Here is a 21,656-nt window from a genome sequence, read left to right as displayed (position 1 = left end):
GTTATCTACCCATAGTGTAAGCGAGGAGCGCCGTGCAAGACATTCGAAGTGTCTAGTGATAAGGGAAATAGTCGATTTCATTTCTAGTGAACACACTGTCCCGGAGAGACGGTGACTCCATACGGCGGGTTTCAAGGTAGCACGGAACATTAGTTGTGTTGGAAAACTTGTGACAAATGTGATATTGTGTTGCGATTGTATTTTTTTTTGGACAGTTCACTTGATTTTTGAACGATATGGCCGAGAACGAGGATACCAAGCCGTTGCTCTTGTAAGTTAACTTGCTTTCATTCAATTGTTAATATACTTTTAACCCCTTATTTATGGGAGGGAAAGGGATTGTTAGCAATGGAGTTTGACAGCCCCATTGCTAGCAATATGCCTTATTAGGTCGACCTCCACGTGGTTCCACCTGGAAACCATCGTGAACAATTCTTGTTGAATTCGTCACGATGGGCTAACTGACCTGCTTCATCCTCACCTATCTTCCTTCACTGGTGCCCCGCCGATGTATACCGATAGCGCGGGTGGGGTTACCATTTCATTATCATCCATTGAAAAAAAATCCCTTATTTATAGAAGCGAAAATCTACAAATCTCTATTAACTATTACACAGACTTGTCACTTTCTTTCAAATTGGGAATTTAGTTTGAAAGAAAAAGACAAAACATTTCAATAGCTAAAATGAGTTTTACGTTTTTATCAATAAGAGCGTTAATATATAAAATTCCGTATCACAATGTTCGTTTACGCAGAATTCCGAATCTCCGAATGAATGAATCTCCGAAACTGCTTAATCGTTTCTAATGTAATTTTGATGTGTATAGTTCGTACCAACTCGTGAGATAAGATAATTTTTAATCTGATAAGAAAAATAGGCCCGGTAGGTGGCGGTGGGAGGCAAAACAACGCTTGCTGGGCTGGGTCAGTTAGTATTTTTAATTGATAAAAATAGATTTCAACTCGTCTGCGAATGGTATACCCTGATGAGGTACCAAAAAGATCAATAATAAAACATAGTTTAAAAAAAATAGTAAACAAGGATAAAAGGGCAAGGTGAACTCTATTCAATTAGCCCATCATGCCATCAAAAGGGATCGTGTAAGGTTCGCTGATCAGGGTACATTGCTAGCAATTAAGCGGCTGGCTTCTGCTAATAATAATATCAGAATTTAAATTTTTTATTATTATCGAGTTATTACTACATATATCAGAAAAGACTTTGTACAAATGTCATCTACAGAGTAGAGGGGGGAGGGGGGATTATTATGAATGAGGTTTGCAGTATGATGAGGGAATGATTACCAATAATTAAATTGTTTCACAAATAATTTACGTATATTACAAATAATTTTTTTTATACAACTTAGAATGGCAAACAAGCTGACGGCCCACCTGATGGAAAGTGGTAACCGTCGCCTATAGACATGAGCAGTACCATGGACATAACAGAGTGTACTGTTTCGCCCATAATACCCCCCATGCGTTGCCATTCCTGAGGACTCAGGTGTTATTCCTCTGTACTCAGTGAATTCACACCATATCCCACCCTTCAAACCAAAACACAGCCATGCAAACACAACTGCTTCACGGTAAAAACACGAATGGGAGAGATGTAGCCAAGCAAACGACTTTTGTACAAAGTCTCCCTCTGGTGATATAACCACAAATTTCATTAAAATCCGTGCAGTAGTTTATGCTTAGTAGTTCCTCCATCTACCCACAGTTACAAACTTTCGCATTTATTATATTAATAGGATTGGAAATTATACATTTACCTCCTAATTCATAAAAACGTCAAACCTCTCCTAAACGTATTTTAGCTATTAAACTGTTTTTTCCTTTTCTTTTATAATAAATTCACAATTTTAAAAAAAAGTGACAGAATAGTGTAATAGTCCTAATCGACTGGGGGGAAAGGGATTGTTAGTAATGGAGACTGAGAATCCCATTGCTAGCAATATACCCAATCAGGTCGACCTCCTCGCGGTTCTCCCTGGGAACTATCATGGTTAATTCCTGATGAATTCATCATGATGGGCTAACTGGTCTGTTTTCATTCTCATCTATCACCCTTCACTGGTGCTCCGCCGGCGTATCCCGTTAGCGCAGGCGGTGTTATTTTTACCCATCGAAAAAAAATCACAATTCCAATACATTAATATATACACAAGTACCCAAATTGAAAAAAAAAGAAGCACTGATTTAATTTAAACATACAAGTTTTTGAGCTAATTTACTTTTCAATATATAAAGGGATACATAATATACAAAGAGAAGGCCGTATAGTCCCGGCATAGAATAGGCCAAATTTCCATTCCCATAGGTGTCGTAAGTGACTAAGGAGGGCGAGGTATAGGTCGCAGCGTCCCTCTTAAAACATCTCCAAAGCCTAACTGCAGTTGCCAATTCGCCTGCCAAGCGTGGCAATTACTGGTAAAAATCCCCCAAGGAAGAGGCTTATGTTCAGCAGTGGACAGTTAAAAGCTGATATGATGATGATGAAAGGGTTACACAAAAGAGATTTAATTCATGAAATGATTGTAGTAACTATATTAAGGAAATCAGGCCAATAAACCTTAGCACCTGTGATACAATATTGAAATTATCAATTTATCAGTGCTGATAAATGTTACTTAGTTAACTTGGCGACAAGTTTGATATCTAATTACATACATGGTTTGCGGCCTAATGGTAGAGACTTTAAGATATCAAAATTATTTATTCATATAATGTTTTTTTTTTATACCACTGAGGTGGCAAACAAGCATACGGTCCACCTGATGGTAAGCGGTTACCGTAATCTATGAACGCCTGCAATACCAGAGCTATTACGCGCGCGTTGCCGACCCTGAAGAAACCTCTTTACCCCCCTTTTGAAGAACCCCATGCTGTAGTCTCTTGGGAAAACCTTGGCAGGAAGCTCATTCCATAACCTGAGTGTTCGTTGGGGAAAACATCTCTGAAACCGCGTTGTACGCGACCATTTAGGCTGTAAGGTATAAGGATGAACTCCCTGTCGATGGTGAGCCGTACGATGATAGAAAGTGGCCGTAGGCATCATATTGAATAATTCCTCTGAGCACAATCCGTTGTATAAGCGGTAGAACACGCAGAGTGAGGCAATTTTTACACATATTTATCACTTAATCGTGTAATATTTTTACTAATTATTTTTCTTTTTTCTAAATTTACCTCTTACCCTTAATAGCCTATGAAGTTTCTACTACTAACTAATCCTAGAAGCTCTCCTGAGTAGTTACATAGTATAAGTACAGTATGAAGACTCCTTACACTGTGGAATACAATATCACTATATAGTATAAAACAAAGTCGCTTCCCGCTGTCTGTCTCTGTGTATGTATGTTTTTATTATTACGTATAAATTAAAAGTGACAAAAACGCAATCTTTTCCTGAACGAATTATAACCCATACAAGTAGTACGTGTTTTTACGAAGTTGTACAATACAAGAGAATAAAGACAAAAATTATGATATGTTACTACTATATCGGTAAAAAATAAATAAAACTACACGCCAATTTAGAAATTCTGCTCCAATTTGTCTTTAATTACCAAATAATCAACAAAAACCACGAGTCTCAATTCTAACGCCATCTAGTATTTAGTGTCAAATTTTGTTTAGTAACCAACCACTTTAGGAGGGTTAAGAACAAGGAATTACATAGAAGGAATGATAAAATAAAAACTGTTACTCATATGATTGCCTCCTTTCTTCTTATACAAATATAATTAGTAAAAAGAGGACGAAAGATACACCATCAGTTGCTATTTTTGTCACTTCATAACAGGTCAGTGTATAGAAAATGTTATACAGCCATATAATCCTACCAAATTCAGATACAACCTGCTTGCATACTTTCTAGGTGAAGTGAGGTGAGGACGAAAAGGCAGGTCAGTTAGCCCACCGTGATGAATACACTTGGAATTCAGCACGATGGTTTCCAGGGGAACCACGGGGAGGTCGACCTGTTAAGGTATATTGTTAGCATTGGGACTAATACTCAGCATTACTAACACTCCCTTTCCCCCAACTTTTGAATGAGGTTATAGGCTGTCCAACATTACGGTACGACCACGGACAAATCCGCCAGGTACAACTAGCAGTCAATAAAGAGATTGTGTATTTGGATAGCCTTTGTTAACAGTAACTATGGTATCTACACTGTTATTATATAAATGATAAGAAATTCATTATTACAATTGCCTTGAGAATAATAATATCAATTTACAACTTATGAATACATAACCAGAGGGAGACTTTGAAATAAAGTCGTTTGCTTGGGTACCTCTGTCTCATTCGTGTTTCAATCGTAAAGCAGTTGTGCTTGCATGGCTGTGTTTCGGTTTGAAGGATGGGATATGGCGTGAATTTACAGGGTACAGAGGAATAACAGCTGAGTCCTCAGGAATGACAACGCATGGGGGGTATTATGGGCGAAACAGTATACTCTGTTATGTCCATGGTACTATTCAGTGGGCAGTCAGCTTGTTCGCCCTTCTAAGTTGTATAAAAAAAACTTAGCACATAGGATTTACGCAAGCAGAGTCGTAGAATACAGCTATTCACAAATAAAAAAAAAGTATAAAAATAAACATGTTATCGACCACAGATAAATAATGTCCCTGCGTGAAGTTGCGGGTAGCGAACTAGTTAATGGCTAGTTTGATAAAAAATATAATATTTAGTTATTGTTATTAAATTACTAACTGTTTTCCACGGCTTCACTTGCTTAAATTTGTACATAATGTGTTAAATTTTGGTATAAACTCAAATCCAATCAATCAACTTATATATATATATATATATATATATATATATATATATATATATATATATATAAGTATACAAACAAGCTGACAGCCCACCTGATGGAAAATAGTAGCCGTTGCCTATATACATGAGCAGTACTATGGACATAACAAAGTATACCGTGTGCTCCCCGCATAGAATGAGTCACCCCTTCCTTTCCCGTGGGTGTCCTAAGAGGTGACTAAAGGAACTTAATTGACGAAGGATTGGCTGCAGCGTCCCTCTTTAAACATTAAAACGCCAAAGGGAGACTTTGTACAAAAGTCGATTGCTTGGGCGAAACAGTATAATCTGTTATGTCCATGATAGTGTTCATGTCTATAGGCGACGGTTACCACTTTCCATCAGATGGGCCGTCAGCTTGTTTGCCATTCTAAGTTGTATAAAAAAAAAGCCTGTGATTGCAAATTCGCCTACCAAGCATGGCAACTACTGGCAACGCCCCGAAAGAGGAGGTGTACGTCCAGCAGTGGACAGTTAACGGCTGATATGATGATGATGATGACTCTGATCACTATGAAATTACGTAGCAATCGAAGAAATAATCATATTAAATAGTTTGCTTACATACATACATACATACATATCTGTCACGCCTGTCTCCTATTAGGGTAGGCAGAAACAATGGAACGCCAAATGCTTCGATTCAAACAAACCTCTTTCGCTTCCTCCACACTCATCAATCTTTTCATACACGCTCGCCGGTTACGGGTACTTTTAATTTGGCCCTTCTTCAGCACGTCACCTATAAATTGTTAAATTAAACACCATGGTTAATGTAGTAAAATATCGTTAAAGCATCACTAATCGTGTTTCCAGCGTATAAATTATATGTAATATATGTTGTTTACGCGTGTATGACGTGTTTTTCATAGATTCACAATCTGTGTGACCATTATGGCCGACGTAGACGGTGTTAGAACATTGCCTTTCCGCTTTTGTTAACGGGTTAAGCGTATATTTTTCGCGTTTAGTTCATTATTTGTGATAAAAAATTAAATAAGAAACGACGAGAGCAATTTTCTGTTACAAATTGTAGACGCGTATGGAATAAGTTGGCAAGTAATAGTACCTTCATACAGTTAGCATTAATAAATCAATGATCACATAAAGATTTCCAAAATATGTATAAAACTCGAGTTTTGGGGAAACATTGTAAAAGGTCAAAGTTGGTTCCAGTATTTTTCTGATTGCCAAAAGATTATTTATTTTTATATGCAATAGAAATTAAGGAAACACTATGCCATGTAGGGAGTCATGCCATATAGGGAGGTCAAAGGGAGACTTTGTACAAAAGTCGATTGCTTGGATACCTCTGTCCCATTCGTGTTTCAACCGTGAAGCAGTTGTGTTTGCATGGCTGTGCTTCGGTTTGAAGGGTGTGATATGGCGTGAATTTACAGGGTACAGAGGAATAACATCTGAATCCTCAGGAATGGCAACACATGGGGGGTATCATGGACGAAACAGTATACTATGTTATGCCCATGGTACTGCTCCTGTCTATAGGCGACGGTTACCACTTTCCATTAGGTGGGCCGTCAGCTTGTTTGCCATTCTAAGTTGTATAAAAAAGATATGGTCTAGAATAAAGCTGACTGGAAACGAATGCATGAATTAGTTACTTCAACAAGAGGGAACACTTAAACGAAAAGAGAGAGCAATAGAAACTGCGACATTTAATTTTTTTACTTTTATTTTCCAAAAACAAAAACTATTTCTACGTATGGTGCTAATGTTTAAATTTCAACAATTTAAGTCTAATGTATCTACAAAATATCATATCCAATGCGTACTTTTTTAATTTTTTAAATAGTAAGTTTAAATTATTTGCCAGTAATAATTTTACTAATAAAATAAAATTGTAAATATAAGATGTTTGTACATGAGTGATATTTAAATTAACCCTGTTCGCCGCACTATAACTGTTAAATTTCTAGCTTTGACTTCCACGAGACAGGCTTTGCCTAGTGTGGGGGGTAGTGGGGGGAATTTTGTTTAAGGAAATAAAGTTATTATTATTTATGAAATAAAATGAAATGAGTTTATTTGCATTAAACAGTTTAAAATTATTACAAGCCACGTGGTATTTATTTTGGCACCTGTTTAATTGCCTTCAAACATGTAGGCATGCAAATATTTTACATTTTATATAAAATAAAACCGGCTAACTGGCCTGTTTTCATTCTCATCTATCACCCTTCACTGGTGCTCCGCCAGCGTATCCCGTTAGCGCAGGCGGGGTTACCATACCATTTTCACCCATCAAAAAAAATCTTGTTAAGTTAGTGGACAGTGTGAAGTGACATGTTATTTTTTTCTTTACTATTTCGTTTTAATCGAATTACTAATTAGTAAAATTATTCCAATACGAAAATTTGTATATTCATAATTTAGTAGTCGAATTATTAAATAAGTAATGACTAATTATTCGAATGACGAAATCATTCAGATTCGCGCACAGCTAGTATGAAACCGCTTTTAATTCACAGATAATAAGGTGCATTTCTGCTTATTTACAGTTTCAAAGAAGGCAAGGCGTCATACGGCACGGATAGTCCTGCGAAGGGGCGGCGGGTCATATTCTGCGTTCACGGCAACCCATCCACCGGTTGCTGCGCCGTGATAGAGACCACAGCTGACGGGGACGACCCCGAGAGACGGAATGGCAGCATCACTGAGATCGAAAGTGAGTTACTGTAGTTTTTTTTTAATGGATAATAATGGAATGGTAACCCCGCCTGCGCTATCGGTATACACTGGTGGGGCACCAGGATAATAGGTGAGGATGAAGCAAGTCAGTTAGCCCATCGTGACGAATTCAACAAGAATTGTTCACAATGGTTTCCAGGGAAACCACGTGGAGGTCGACCTAATAGGGCATATTGCTAGCAATGGGGATGTCAAACTCCATTGCTAACAATTCCTTTTCTCCCGAGTTACTGTAGTTTGTTTAATAGAAATTAATGAAAATATAAGCAAATGTATCCAACCATATCGATCCAACCATATGACAGTTTGCCGATTTCTAACAGAATAGAGTCCACCAGAGGGAGACTTTGTATAAAAGTCGAAGGATGAAGCGCTTGTAGTAAGCGCAAAAAATGTATAATATCCATAAGCCAATCAAATCACCATCAGCCATCCAAAAAGTTTCGTTTATCATTAAACGGTTGTCACAAAACTTTTTTATCAACACAATTGTGTACAAAATATTTTGTTAAACAAATATTTTGCTTGCAACGTCCCGTCCGGTGGTTTACATTAGATATGTCAATTCTCTCCCGGTTTTTTTTTTATATTGTATAGTTAACCGGAAATGTATATGGGCATACAATGTTTTCGTATCAGTTTAGAAAGATATTAATAGATTAGTCTTCGTATTACCAATAATTATACCCTATTAGATTAACATCCATATTTTTTCTTATACAACTTAGAATGTCAAACAAGCTGACGGCCCACCTGATGGAAAGTGGTAACCGTCGCCTATAGACAAGAGCAGTACCATGGACATAACAGAGTATACTGTTTCGCCCGTGATACCCCCTATGCGTTGCCATTCCTGAGGACTCTGGTGTTATTCTTCTGTGCCCTGTAAATTCACGCTATATCCCATCCTTCAAACCGAAACACAGCCATGCAAACACAACTGCTTCACTGTAGAAACACGAATGGGACAGAGGTACCCAAGCAAACGACTTTTGTACAAAGTCTCCCTCTGTGTGCGTGTTTTTACATGTACGCGTGTGTAAATGTGTGTGGCTAGGTTAAGTGCGTTGAGTTACATTTTTGTGAAGTTATATTTAATAAAATAGTAGTAATTCTTACGGATTTTAACTATTATAACGTACTTTTAATGCGATCATTTTTATCGTCTTCTGATTAAATGAGTCAATATTATTGAATGATAAAATTTGTTTTCCATGTTTCCAGGGCACTGTCATAGATCAAGAAACGAAGAGATAGACAAGCGAGCTAGAAGAAAACTCATCATAGCCAGTATTTTATGTGTCATATTTATGATTGGTGAAATTGTAGGTGAGTGATATTGCAAAACCTTTTTTTTTTCTTTGAGATTATTTTGCAATATAATTTGTACCAATAAGATAATCCTACCTTTAATACTTGGTTTATTTAATTTCATTTCTCATTTTGTATGGTACCCTCTGTTTGTTCCCTTATATATATATATATATATATATATATATATATATATATATATATATATTCAAAAGGACTTTAAAAAGAAGAAGTTGGAAGGGCCTAAAAGCAGTTGTATTTTTTCCTTCAAATAAAAAGCGCCAAGACAGTTAGGTACTTCTTACTTAAGATACTTCGAAGCCATAATTAAGTGACTTCAAAGTAGTTTTCTTAAAGTTACTTCGAAGTCACCTAATTATAGTTTCTGCCCTATCAAAAAAATTCTTTTGCCCTACCTTAAACATGGGTCTAGCTACGGCCCTGTAATACATAAATTATTTAATTATTTCTTTCAGGTGGTTATTTATCAAACAGTTTTCTTAAAGTTACTTCGAAGTCACTTAATTATGGTTTCTGCCCTACCAAAAAGTTCTTTTGCCCTATCTTAAACATGGGTCTAGCTACGGCCCTGTAATACACTAAATATTTATTATTATTTTACAGGTGGTTATTTATCAAACAGTTTGGCGATCGCAACGGACGCGGCGCATTTACTTACAGACTTTGCTAGTTTTATGATATCCTTATTTTCACTATGGGTTGCAAGCAGGCCAGCAACACGAAGGTATATCATATATTTTTTTTTTATTATCTTAACCCCTAACTATCCACTGATGAACATAAGCCTTCCCCATAAGGGGAGTTTTAATAAAATATCAGTTAAAATTATTTATGTTTCGTTTAAGAGTATTCATAATTTCGACTTAACCAAAGTTTGGAAATATCACAGTTATCTGTAAATTTTAAAGATAGTTCAACAATTTTCAATGATGATGATGAACTGAACATATAATAATAATAATAAAGTTTATTCTCTTCACAATACCAGCTGTTCATATATTATATATGTTTCCCTTTTGGAGGGTTTGCTAGCAGTTGTCACGCTTGGCAGGCGGGTTAGCAACCGCAGTCAAGTTTCGGTGATGTTTTAATAGGAACACTGCTACCTTGAATATTATGTTCTCTTAGTCTCCTCTTACGTCACTTACGGGAAAGGAAGGGGTGGCCTATTCTATGCCGGAATCACTCGATACAATTTTCAATGTTTGTGACAAATTATTTAAACAGAGGGCCTACCATGAAATGTTTTCTGAAATTTCGAATCCGAACGAAACAAAAATTTTATGTTAAAATTACTTGATGGATACCGTTTAAAAATATTAAAAATGCTAAAGTACGTTCCTTTTTACTTTTATGGTAGGATTTATGACAAATGAAATGTTAAGCTCCATTTATAGGGTCGATTTTGGTACGAACAAAAACACGAAATTAAGTCCGAAAATTCGGAATTTCATTTCATGGTAGACCTCCAGTTCTCTAGTAGCGAATTGAAAGGTTTTTTTTAGGATTAAGTTCGCCTTGTAAACATATATGTACTAATGAATAAATAAATAAAAAATTCGCTAGCAGAACACTTTTTAAATGTATTTAATCAGAAATATTGGAAATTATTAAATAAAAATATTGTTTTCTTTTCAAAAATATAATGTTTTTTTCACAAAAAAAAACTTACATTAATGATCAGTAGTATTCATAATCTGTACCCGACCCAAAGGTCTTCATGACACTTGTGGCATTTGCACGTTGTATTGCCAGAGATATCTTTTGAGCCAGATACGAACCGGAACGGCGACTTATTAAATTGTTATTAAAATTTGACATATAATTACGTCACTATCATACTTTAGTAAGTTAAAATAACGCTTTTATTTATTAATGATTATCATAATATCCCTTTTCCTGTTCATTGCTAGACAAAGGTTCCTTTCTATCGTCATGAATCATTTTAAATAACAAACATTGAAGAATGCGTTTGTTGTTTCAATGACATGATAACTTTATTTCTTGTTATTTATTTATTTATTATTTATTGTATACAAAAATTACAAATATTTAAAATATCTACATTTCTACATCTACACTAATATTATAAAGAGGAAAGATTTGTATTTTTGTGTGTATGTTTGTAATGAAAAAACTCAAAAACTACTTTGCTGATTTCAAAAATTCTTTCACCATTAGAAACTTACATTCACCCTGAGTATATATTTATTGTTAGAAAAGATTAGGGGTCCTTACTAAAACTTTAGTAACCTAACTCAAAATGTAAATAAAAATGCTATAAAATATCTTTCGTCGCGTGCGCTGCGGAAACTATTGGTGATAGAACAAAAGTATGTTCTACAATATTGATGAAAATATCAATAACTATAAAAAACTTCTCGATACTATATGTCCAACTATTATCGTTATGTCACAATAACCACTTTTTAAAATGTTGTAAAAATGTCCACCCGTGCGAAGCCGGGACGGGCCGCTAGTATTAAATAAAGACGTACAACAGGCGAGCTTAACTCTGTAAGAGTTCTCTTCCAGCAAACCCTGAGTGGAAAGGAGCATTAAATACCAATAGCAATAAATGTTATATTATTTTACAGAATGCCTTTCGGCTGGTACAGAGCTGAAGTGATAGGCGCCCTGACATCTGTACTGCTCATATGGGTGGTAACCGGTATCCTGGTCTACATGGCCGTGCAGCGAGTCATATACAAGTCATTTGAGATCGATGCCACTGTCATGCTGATCACGTCCGCTGTTGGAGTCGCCGTGAACCTTGTGTACGTTTGTATTATAATATTAGTTGTTAACTATCCACTGCTGAACATAAGTCTCCCCCTTAGGGGGGGGGGGTTGCCAGTAGTGGTCATGCTTGGCAGGCGGATTAGCAATCACAGTCAGGCTTTAAAGATTTGCCAGAGGGAGACTTTGTACAAAAGTCGATTGCTTGGGTACCTCTGTCCCATTCGTGTTTCAACCGTGAAGCAGTTGTGTTTGCATAACTGTGTTTCGGTTTGAAGGGTGGGATATGGCGTGAATTTACTGGGTACAGAGGAATAACACCTGAGTCTCAGGAATGGCAACGCATGGGGGGTATCATGGGCGAAACAGTATACTCTATTATGTCCATGGTACTGCTCATGTCTATAGGCGACGGTTACTACTTTCCATCAGGTGGGCCGTCAGCTTGTTTGCCATTCTAAGTAGTATAAAAAAAAAAAAGATGTTTTAAGAGGAACGCTGCTGTCCATCCCTCGCCCTCCCTTAGTCGCCTCTTACGACACCCACGGGAAAGGAAAGGGTTGCCTGTTCTATACCGGACCACACGGCCAAATATGAGTATATTATATCAATATTTCCTAGGTGAGCGTATTGGGAGACTGAATAAAGCTTACTCAATTGATGAAATAAATAAATAAATAATAATTTTTTTTCGAGTAGTAAATCAAGCAATATAAAGATCTGGAACACTCAATGCCATTGTCATATCTCGTAATTCAAACTGGAACACAGCTGTGCTTATAGTTTCTTGGCAATATATAAATGACTAGACGAAACAGACATACTACCTACTGGTATTTAAAATATCTCTTGTGTAATAGAAAGAGCATCTATAATCCAATATTTATTGATAGGGTTTTGCAAAATCAAACAAACTTCCTCAAGGAAGTTTGTTTGATTTTGCAAAGTATGAATCAAAGTATGAAAATAATTTTTAATCCGAGTTCTTTATAAACTCGATCAAAACTCACAGTTTAGAACTTCTCTGGATAATCATTGTCTTCCTTAAATCCCAATTTTTTTGAGTTTATTTTTATACAACTTAGAATGGCAAACAAGCTGACGGCCCACCTGATGGAAAGTAGTCACCGTCGCCTATAAACATGAGCGGTACCATGGACATAACAGAGTATTCTGTTTCACCAATGATAACCCCCATGCGTTGTCATTCCTAAGGACTCAGGTGTTATTTCTCTGTACCCTGTATATTCACGGCATATCCCACCCTTCAAAACCAAACACAGCCATGCAAACTCAGCTGCTTCACGGTAGAAACACGAATGGTACAGAGGTACCCAAGCAATCGACTTTTGTACAAAGTCTCCTTCTGGTAAAAGGCAGTAGTAGAGTGAGTAGGGCGTAATTTGTTTTTATTCATATTTTTACAAGGTTTCAGCTTTGATTTTACGACCAGCCACCTGCCTGACGTTAACCTTTGGACCACACCAATATGTATTGTAAAATTCTTTACTTAACACTGTAACTAATTGTTTTCCAGCATGGGGTTGACGTTGCACCAGCACGGGCACAGTCATGGTGGTGGTGGACATGGCCACTCTCACTCCAGTGCCAACCCGGTCCTTAATAACAAGGTAGGTTGCTACTTACCATGCTCATGGTGTTTTAAGCACGCAATTTGGTAAATATCAAATAGTTACCATTGATGCTGTATGCGAATCCAACCAAACATCAATTGCAGTTATGTAGAATTCTCTATAGTTTTTACTTACTCTCTCGCTTCTTACACCGAGAACTCTTCGTTACTACCTTAAAAAGTAATATAATATTAATATATATTATGTATCTTAATATTTTATTTAACTGTATATTTGTTTATGTACACTAAATATTAATAGTTGTAGCACTTCAGCTACCCGCTAACAACATGCTTTCTAACTGCATTAGGTTGACTGGAAGACATCTCTGTCAGAGATAAGTCCACCCTTGCTCACAATATATATTCTTTTTAAAAGGCCAGCAGGATGCCTGCAATGCCGCTGGTGTTCTGGGTGATCATGGGCGGCGGTAGTCACTTACCATCAGGTGAGCCGCATGCTCGTTTGTCCCCTGTGTTGTAAAAAAAATTAAAGTTACAACAAGGGGCAAACGAGCATGCGGCTCACCTGATGGTAAGTGACTGACCAAGAGGGCCTTCAGATTCGATTGTAACGGTTTACGTCTATAGGCCTCGGATGGTTTTCCATCAAACGAACTCTCAGATTCTTTATTATTACTAGCAGCATAAAAAAAAACAGAATTATATAACAGGCTCTTGTTTTAGAAGGAGCGTTCAGAGTCGGACGTGGAGAGTACAACGTCTCACCAGCATAACCACGATCACCAACCGCAGACCCAGAATATTAATGTCCGCGCCGCCTTCATCCACGTGCTTGGTGACTTCTTGCAAAGCTTCGGCGTGCTTGTCGCTGCCATCGTCATATACTACAAGGTATTTTTCTTTCCAATTATCCTCAAAAACAACTTATTTAAGTTCCACAGCTGGGCATAAATTTCGCAAAAAGTCATGGCTATACATCTGTGTTTTTTTAATGGGTGAAAATGGAATGGTAACCCCGCCTGCGCTATCGATATACGCTGGTGAGGAACAAGTGAAGGGTGATAAGTGAGGATGCAGGACAGTTAGTCCACCGTGATGAATACACCTGGAATTCAGCACGATGGTTTCGGGGGAACCACGTGGAGGTCTACCTGATACGGTATATTGTTAGCAATGGGACTGATAGTCCGTATTACTAACAATCCCTTTCCCCCCGGTTATACACCTGTTTTCACCATGCAGGCCAAGCGGTTTGCTATTTATTTATTTAATCGATTACGTGAGCTTTACAGCTTTGATTTAAGTATACTTACCTAATGGTATGTAAAAAAAATTGGAGAATAGTCCAGTTTAGTTTTAATTCCTAAAATAAAGAAATTTTATTTTTACTTGATTGCAACTTATTGAGAGCTGTCTGGTTTTATTCTTTAAATTAATTTGTTTTTTTTTTATAGCCGGATTGGAATTTAGTGGATCCGATCTGCACGTTCCTCTTCTCAATCCTCGTACTTATCACCACCTTCAACATCATCAAGGACACGCTCCTGGTGCTAATGGAGGGATCGCCTAGAGGAGTGGACTTCCAGGTATGATTTACTAATGCATTGTGCGGTGTGAAAAGTACGTTAGGTAACACAATAAATGGTTTTTAAGTCATAAGAATTAAGCGATTATTTACAAAAATTTTTTACCACACATTAACACAGTAACCATGCAAATGTAAAATTCTTTTGCACATATTAATATTTGAAAAGAGTAACTGTTGAGTTTCTTGCTGGTTCTTTTTAGCAAATAACATCATCCTGAACCCAGCAGTACAATCATAAAAATTGACCATTTAAAAACAGCTTGTAAACAAGTCCATTTGGATAAAAAATTATTTCTATTCTGGTTTATTGTACCTCGATGTTATATCGATGATGATACCAGAGGGAGACTTTGTACAAAAGTCGATTGCTTGGGCACCTCTGTCCCATTCGTGTTTCTACCGTGAAGCAGTTGTGTTTGCATGGCTGTGTTTCGGTTTGAAGGGTGGGATATGGCGTGAAATTACTGGCTATAGAGGAATAACACCTGAGTCCTCAGGAATGGCAACGCATAGGGGGTATCATGGGTGAAACAGTATACTGTTATGTCCACGGTACTGCTCATGTCTATAGGCGACGGTTATCACTTTCCATCAGGTGGGCCGTCAGCTTGTTTGCCATTCTAAGTTGTATAAAAAAAAATGTTTCGATCAAGTTTCATTGACCGTGGTCACGAGTCGACTGAAATAGCGATATCACGTTTCTATTTTGAGACCGACTTATTTTTTCTTCTACCCAATCGTTGTTATTACACATTACACTAATTATTCTTTCTCTATACAACATTATCCTGTCTTTACTTTGTACATAAATCCTTTATTAGTACAAATCTGCTTGTATTTTATTAAACTTAAAATGGTAAACAATCTGACGGTCCATCTGATGAACAATGGCAACCGTCGCCTATAGACATGAATGCGCTATTCATTCATGGGCATATCAGAATTAGGGGATGTTCGAGTATTACATAACGCAATTTGTGCGCACACGCAGGATGTGGCGAACACGTTCCTGTCGCTGCCGGGCGTGCTGCGCGTGCACAACTTGCGCATGTGGGCGCTCTCGCTGGACAAGACCGCGCTCGCCGCGCATCTAGCCATACGTATGTCACTTCAAATTCAAATCTATTTAATATCAGACAATAAGATCCATTTTATTTGCAATCAAATCTACTCGTATTTACTATCATTACATAGTATAAAACAAAGTCGCTGTCGCTGTTTTTCCGTCCCTATGTATGCTTAAATCTTTAAAACTACGCAACGAATTTTGAAGCGGTTCTTTTTAATAGATAGAGTGATTCAAGAGAAAGGTTTCTATGTATAATACATGCATAATATTGTAGAGAAACACTGATAATTTTAAAGGTTTCTAATGTGATGTGTATGTAATGTGCACCCGTGCGAAGCCGGGGCGGGTCACTAGTTAGGCAATAAAATATATATTTGTTATTAACATACTTAAAATTATGTTAGTAAAGAAAGTGTAGCAGAAAATATTCTCAAATATATTATAATAATATATTATTCCGCCACGCCTATGGATATTGCGCCAATACCTTAAATGAAGTTTCGCATGAAGATAGCGGCCGACTGCGGCCGCAGCGCTTTGTAGCGCGGCTAACTTCGTTGTGACATTTCATGCGCTTATCACGTACGCACCGTACCTACTCATATAAAAATCTTATTTGTATTTTTACTTTATATCATCTCATATTAGATCATAGTGTATGTGTCTGTAATCATCTACATCTACACTTATATTATAAAGAGGAAAGATTTGTATTTTTGTGTGTATGTATGTTTGTAATGAATAAACACAAAAACTACTTTGCTGATTTCAAAAATTCTTTCACCATTAGAAAGCTACATTCACCCTGAGTAACATAGGTTATATTTATTGCTAAAAAAGAATAGGGATCTTTTCTAAAACTTTAGTAATGTAACTCAAGGTGTAAAAAAATGCAATAAAATATCTTTCGTCGCGTGCACTGCGGAAACTATTGGTGATAGAACAAAAGTATGTTCTACAATATTGAAGAAAATATCAATTACTACAAAAAACTTCTCGATACTATATGTCCAACTATTATTGTTATGTTAAAATAAAATTGTAAACATGTAACATTTTTGTCTCTTTCTTTTGCGCTAATTTCTTAATTTGAAAGACAGTGACAAAACCTCGTTATAGTTAAAGTAGGTTTATAGAATATTTGAGTTTTTATGAATAAAAGGCTTATCCCCTTATTCATAATTAATTCATGCCATAAAATATTAGTTTAATACTTATTAGTATAGTATACATTGACAACGATGATGACGATGGCGTGAATTTACTGGGTACAGAGAAATAACACCTGAGTCCTCAGGAATACCAACACATGGGGGGTATCATGGGCGAAACAGTATACTCTGTTATGTCCATGGTACTGCTCCTGTCTATAGGCGACGGTTACCACTTTCCATCAGGTGGACCGTCAGCTTGTTTGCCATTCTAAGTTGTATAAAAAAAAATATTATTTCATAACAAAATTGGTACAATACAAAGAGTATCGTGATCTTGTAGTAAGTGTATTATAACTATTAGAAAGCTGAATTGTCATTTATATAGATTATTATTCATTTTTAGCTGTATTTGGAGGAAAATGAAGGTACTTACATAAAAATTGTATATTTACATTATAAATCCTGTATTTTTCAATTGACTCCAAGAGGGAGAGTTTGTACAAAAGTCGATTGCTTGGGTACCTCTGTCCCATTCGTGTTTCAACCGTGAAGCAGCTGTGTTTGCATGGCTGTGTTTCGATTTGAAGGGTGGGATGTGGCGTGAATTTACTGGGTACAGAGGAATAACACCTGAGTCCTCAGGAATGGTAACGCATGGGGGGTATCATGGGCGAAACAGTATACTCTGTTATGTACATGGTACTGCTCATGTCTATAGGCGACGGTTACCACTTTCCATCAGGTGGGCCGTCAGCTTGTTTGCCATTCTAAGTTGTATAAAAAAAAGAGATTCTCAATTGATTTATCTCATAACTTCGTCAGTTGTGAACCGATTTGGATTTTTTTATCTAAAAGTCTTTACTTACAGATTGGTCCCATTGAAATTTTATCAAAATCGGTTCAGTAGTTTAGTTTTTAAATCCAAATAACTAGTTTTACCACAATTGAAGTCGGTTTTTTTTTGTGCGACAAAATGTTATAAGAAATACAAAACGTAACCATCGTCTAGACTCCACTAACCCCCATGTCATTCAAAATAAGCAAAGCATCTTTACCTATTATCCATCATTCATTTCCCGTCAGCGTAAACCAATAGGACACGCGGTATTTTTTTTTAATGGATGAAAATGGAATAGTATAGCCCTGCCTGCGCTATTGATATAAGCTAGCAGGGCACCAGTGTGCGATGATTGGTGAAGATAAAGCAGGTCATTTAGCCCATCGTGACGAATTCACCTACAATAAACCATGGTGGTTTCCAGTCGTAACCACGTGGAGATCGACCTGTTCTGGGTATATTTTTTTTATAAGCCCCCCTTCCCCCTCTAGGAGTGCAACTAGTACCCGGGTATTAAGTTCCAGGTTGTTTAGTTCTGGGTATATTGCTAATAGTGGGTCTGTTAAATTTCATCCCTTCAATCTCTTTCCCCCTGGTATTACCATAAACTAAATGTGTTTGATCAGCTGAACTTATCCATTAACTTAACAGGTACCGGCGTCAGTCCACAGAAGGTTCTAGAACAAGCCACAAAGCTAGTCCACGAGAAGTACAACTTTTTCGAAATGACACTTCAGATTGAAGAGTTTAACGACGGTATGGAAGCGTGCAGCCAGTGTAAGATGCCGCAGTCTTGAACGGGGAGTATTTATTAGAAGGCTGATTATGAAGAAGTTAGAATGAGTAAGTTAACTGAGCGGCTGTAAACTTAGCGGCACCACGGATTAAGTTTAATTTTAAATAATAAAGCATGTTTCCGATAATGTTGGCGATTACTCTTTTAATTCGAAGATATTTTTCTTTTCTGGGTATTATAGGCCGTAATTCTGCAATTTTTTGATGCAACTTAGAATGGTAAACAAGCTGTTGACTCACTTGATGGACAGTGGTAATCGTCGCCTATACACATGAGCAGTACCACGGACATAACAGAGTATACTGTTTCGCCCATGATACCCCCCATGCGTTGCAATTCTGCACCGATTTCGATGTTACTTCTAGTTAGACTTTATTTTTTAAAATGGCCTCCAATCGATTAGTTAGTTCTACATTATATATTTTTGCATTATCCAAAACTTTAACTAAAATTGAGTAGAGATAAACAAATGTCAATTGTATTTAATTATTTTAAATTTGACCAAGATTTTTACATACCTTAGATGGATAGATAGATATTCTTTATTGTTTCCTTCAAAAAGATTACAATAGTAAACTTATTATAGACATAAGCAATTACAAGAAATAATCACAATGAGAAAACAATGGGCGACCTTATCGCTAAAAGCGATCTCTTCCAGACAACCTTTGGATGGAGAGGAGTAATTATAAACAGTTTGATCGGAGGCACTATGAAAATTTTATTATTTCTAAATATGGAGATGTGATACATGTAATAATGTAAATGTATATCCCTACTCATTATTAGTGTTATAAAAGTGTTTAACAATTTCATATAAATGATATATATAAGTAAAGTTAATAGGTTCTGATTTCACCAAAAGTAGTTTGTACCGAATAGTTCGAATTGAATATTTCATTTAATATTTAATAACTTATTCGTTTTACTAGTTACCTTTACAATTATTATTAAATTTAAGTAAAACCAATTTAGGATTTTTGCAGAGCATTATCAAATATGGTCCAACATTAGATATAATTATGTAGTTAAATTAAGGCCGCTAAGTTAGTGTATATATGCCCTCAAGATTATTCCAAAATATAAAGTTACGGGTATATTCGTATTTTGTAACTTTATTATATACATATTCCTAGCACATCCTGATCAATTACTATGGTTAACACATGTAATATATATATATATATATATATATATATATATATATATATATATATATATATATATATATATATATATATATATACTAAAAATTAGCAAATCTTTTTTTCAGGATATACAGGTAGATAGATAAACAATTTACACAGGATGTGCTTAAGTTACTCACATATCAAATTTAATGCAAGAATTAGAGTTGCAAATAGTTTTGTGTTAAATATAATTATTAATTCTATCGTTATAAAATTTTGTTGTTTGTTTATTTATAATTTTTTTTTTGTATATAAACATTCAAATATTAATATTTCCACAATGAGTTAGTAACAGTGAGTTGATTTTAAAGTAACTTTTATTTTTAATAATGGTAAATTTTTGCTCATGAAATAGTAAAAGGTCGTGTGAAACAGGTTCTTAACTGCCAAATTTTAAATTGTTATGCAATTTGCAATATCTTTTAATAATATTTAAAAATGGAACTTGTGTACCCTGTGAGTTATTTAGTAGTGACAAATTTTGATTATTAATAGTCATTACTAAATTAAAGATACGCTTTGTTCTTGATGATTACATATTACATTAAACAAAAATACGATTTAGTAATTGTTTATTATTATTATATAGTATTCCCGTAGGTATTACATTTTATTACAATCAAATATTCATTGTATGAAAGTATTCTTACAGCATTTATTTATACTAATATATACAGCTGAGTATATTTTTTTAAAAATTGCATGTTATTCTGTGCAGTTGTTACACGTTTGTACATTATATTTTTTTTTTATTAATGATTTTCAACATTAATAATAAATAGTATATTTTACAGTAAATTTAATTTAAAAGGTAACATGCAGCCCATTTTACGGATCGCCTTAGAAAGCTGTCAATTACATTAATGGTAAATTGTTTTAAGATGCTATAATGAACCATATTAATATGTGGTCCTTTTAGTCCCATTTAAATGAAATTTATATTATTATAATATTGCATGATTTATAGTTTATAAGAGATGGGAATAAACAAATGGATTAACGTTCACACTAAGTTACACTGATAGAGATAAACTTATAAAAATAATAATATTACCCGCAGGCGGGGTTAACATTCCACTTTCATCCCATTATTCATCCTCCCACTCGTTCTTTAGTTTGGATATCTCTTAACTTGCTATAAATGTAATAGTAATAATAAGAAATAGTAATAGATGGTAGTCACTTACCATCAGGGGAGCCGCATGCTCGTTTACCTCTGTGTTGAAAAAAAAAGAATTAATCCTTACTCCTCTTCTCAAACTAAGCTCTACTCTTCTGTGATCTGGATATTTTGCTTGCAAATTGAACTCTCGCTTTTTACATACATTTAAATATGTACAGATGTTTTTTTATATAGAAGAGATAGCTACATATCATGCCATTTTACATGGCAAGCCAAAAAAGAATATAATGTTTTCAGAGTTCATGTATGTGAGTCTCTATATTCCATCATAACTTCTGAACGCCTAAACAGATTTGCATACATGGGGTATTGTTAGAGTCCTTACATCATCCAATTTTAGCATTATTAACTGCAAATTTCTTGATATTACAGTGAACGCTCTATATAAGCGACTCATTTGAACTAATTTCAATAAAAAAAATTTTTATTGGGAAAAGTTGCTTATAGAGGAAAAAATGAGTATAAAAATATTTACCGTCTGGAAAATATTTTTACTTATTTCTTTTACTAACTAAGCTGAGTAGAATAAATAAAATATAAAAAAATGTTGCTTATATAGAGCGTTCACTGTATTTCCTTATATGGAAAAATTTGTGCTTATTAATTTACGGACCAAAACGTACA

The 21,656-nt window shown here is 35.6% G+C and overlaps 1 protein-coding gene across 4 annotated transcripts in view; it reads left to right on the top strand.

The window, feature by feature from the left end:
* The window catches only part of LOC113519522 (zinc transporter 2-like), a 35,718-nt gene extending 16,926 nt beyond the window's left edge, over positions 1–18,792 (top strand). For 2 of the 4 annotated variants that reach the window (XM_052894189.1, XM_052894187.1), the window contains exons 2-10: positions 7,357–7,523; positions 8,771–8,875; positions 9,482–9,602; positions 11,476–11,655; positions 13,155–13,248; positions 13,938–14,105; positions 14,669–14,800; positions 15,794–15,902; positions 18,515–18,792. In XM_052894189.1, the coding sequence (XP_052750149.1) occupies positions 7,357–7,523; positions 8,771–8,875; positions 9,482–9,602; positions 11,476–11,655; positions 13,155–13,248; positions 13,938–14,105; positions 14,669–14,800; positions 15,794–15,902; positions 18,515–18,660 (1,222 nt within the window). In that variant the 3' untranslated portion in view covers positions 18,661–18,792. Of the gene's footprint in view, positions 1–14; positions 272–7,356; positions 7,524–8,770; positions 8,876–9,481; positions 9,603–11,475; positions 11,656–13,154; positions 13,249–13,937; positions 14,106–14,668; positions 14,801–15,793; positions 15,903–18,514 lie in introns of those variants that run through there. The other 2 variants (XM_052894190.1, XM_052894188.1) reach the window with 2 other exon arrangements.
* The last annotated feature ends 2,864 nt before the right edge of the window (positions 18,793–21,656 follow it).

This window comes from Galleria mellonella, unplaced genomic scaffold (genome assembly GCF_026898425.1).
Source record: "Galleria mellonella isolate WM207_F2 unplaced genomic scaffold, CSIRO_AGI_GalMel_v1 utg200, whole genome shotgun sequence".
In the NCBI taxonomy this organism is placed as follows: domain Eukaryota; kingdom Metazoa; phylum Arthropoda; class Insecta; order Lepidoptera; family Pyralidae; genus Galleria; species Galleria mellonella.
The sequence above is the reverse complement of the archived record's forward strand: the minus strand, read 5'-3'. Positions and strand labels throughout refer to the sequence as shown.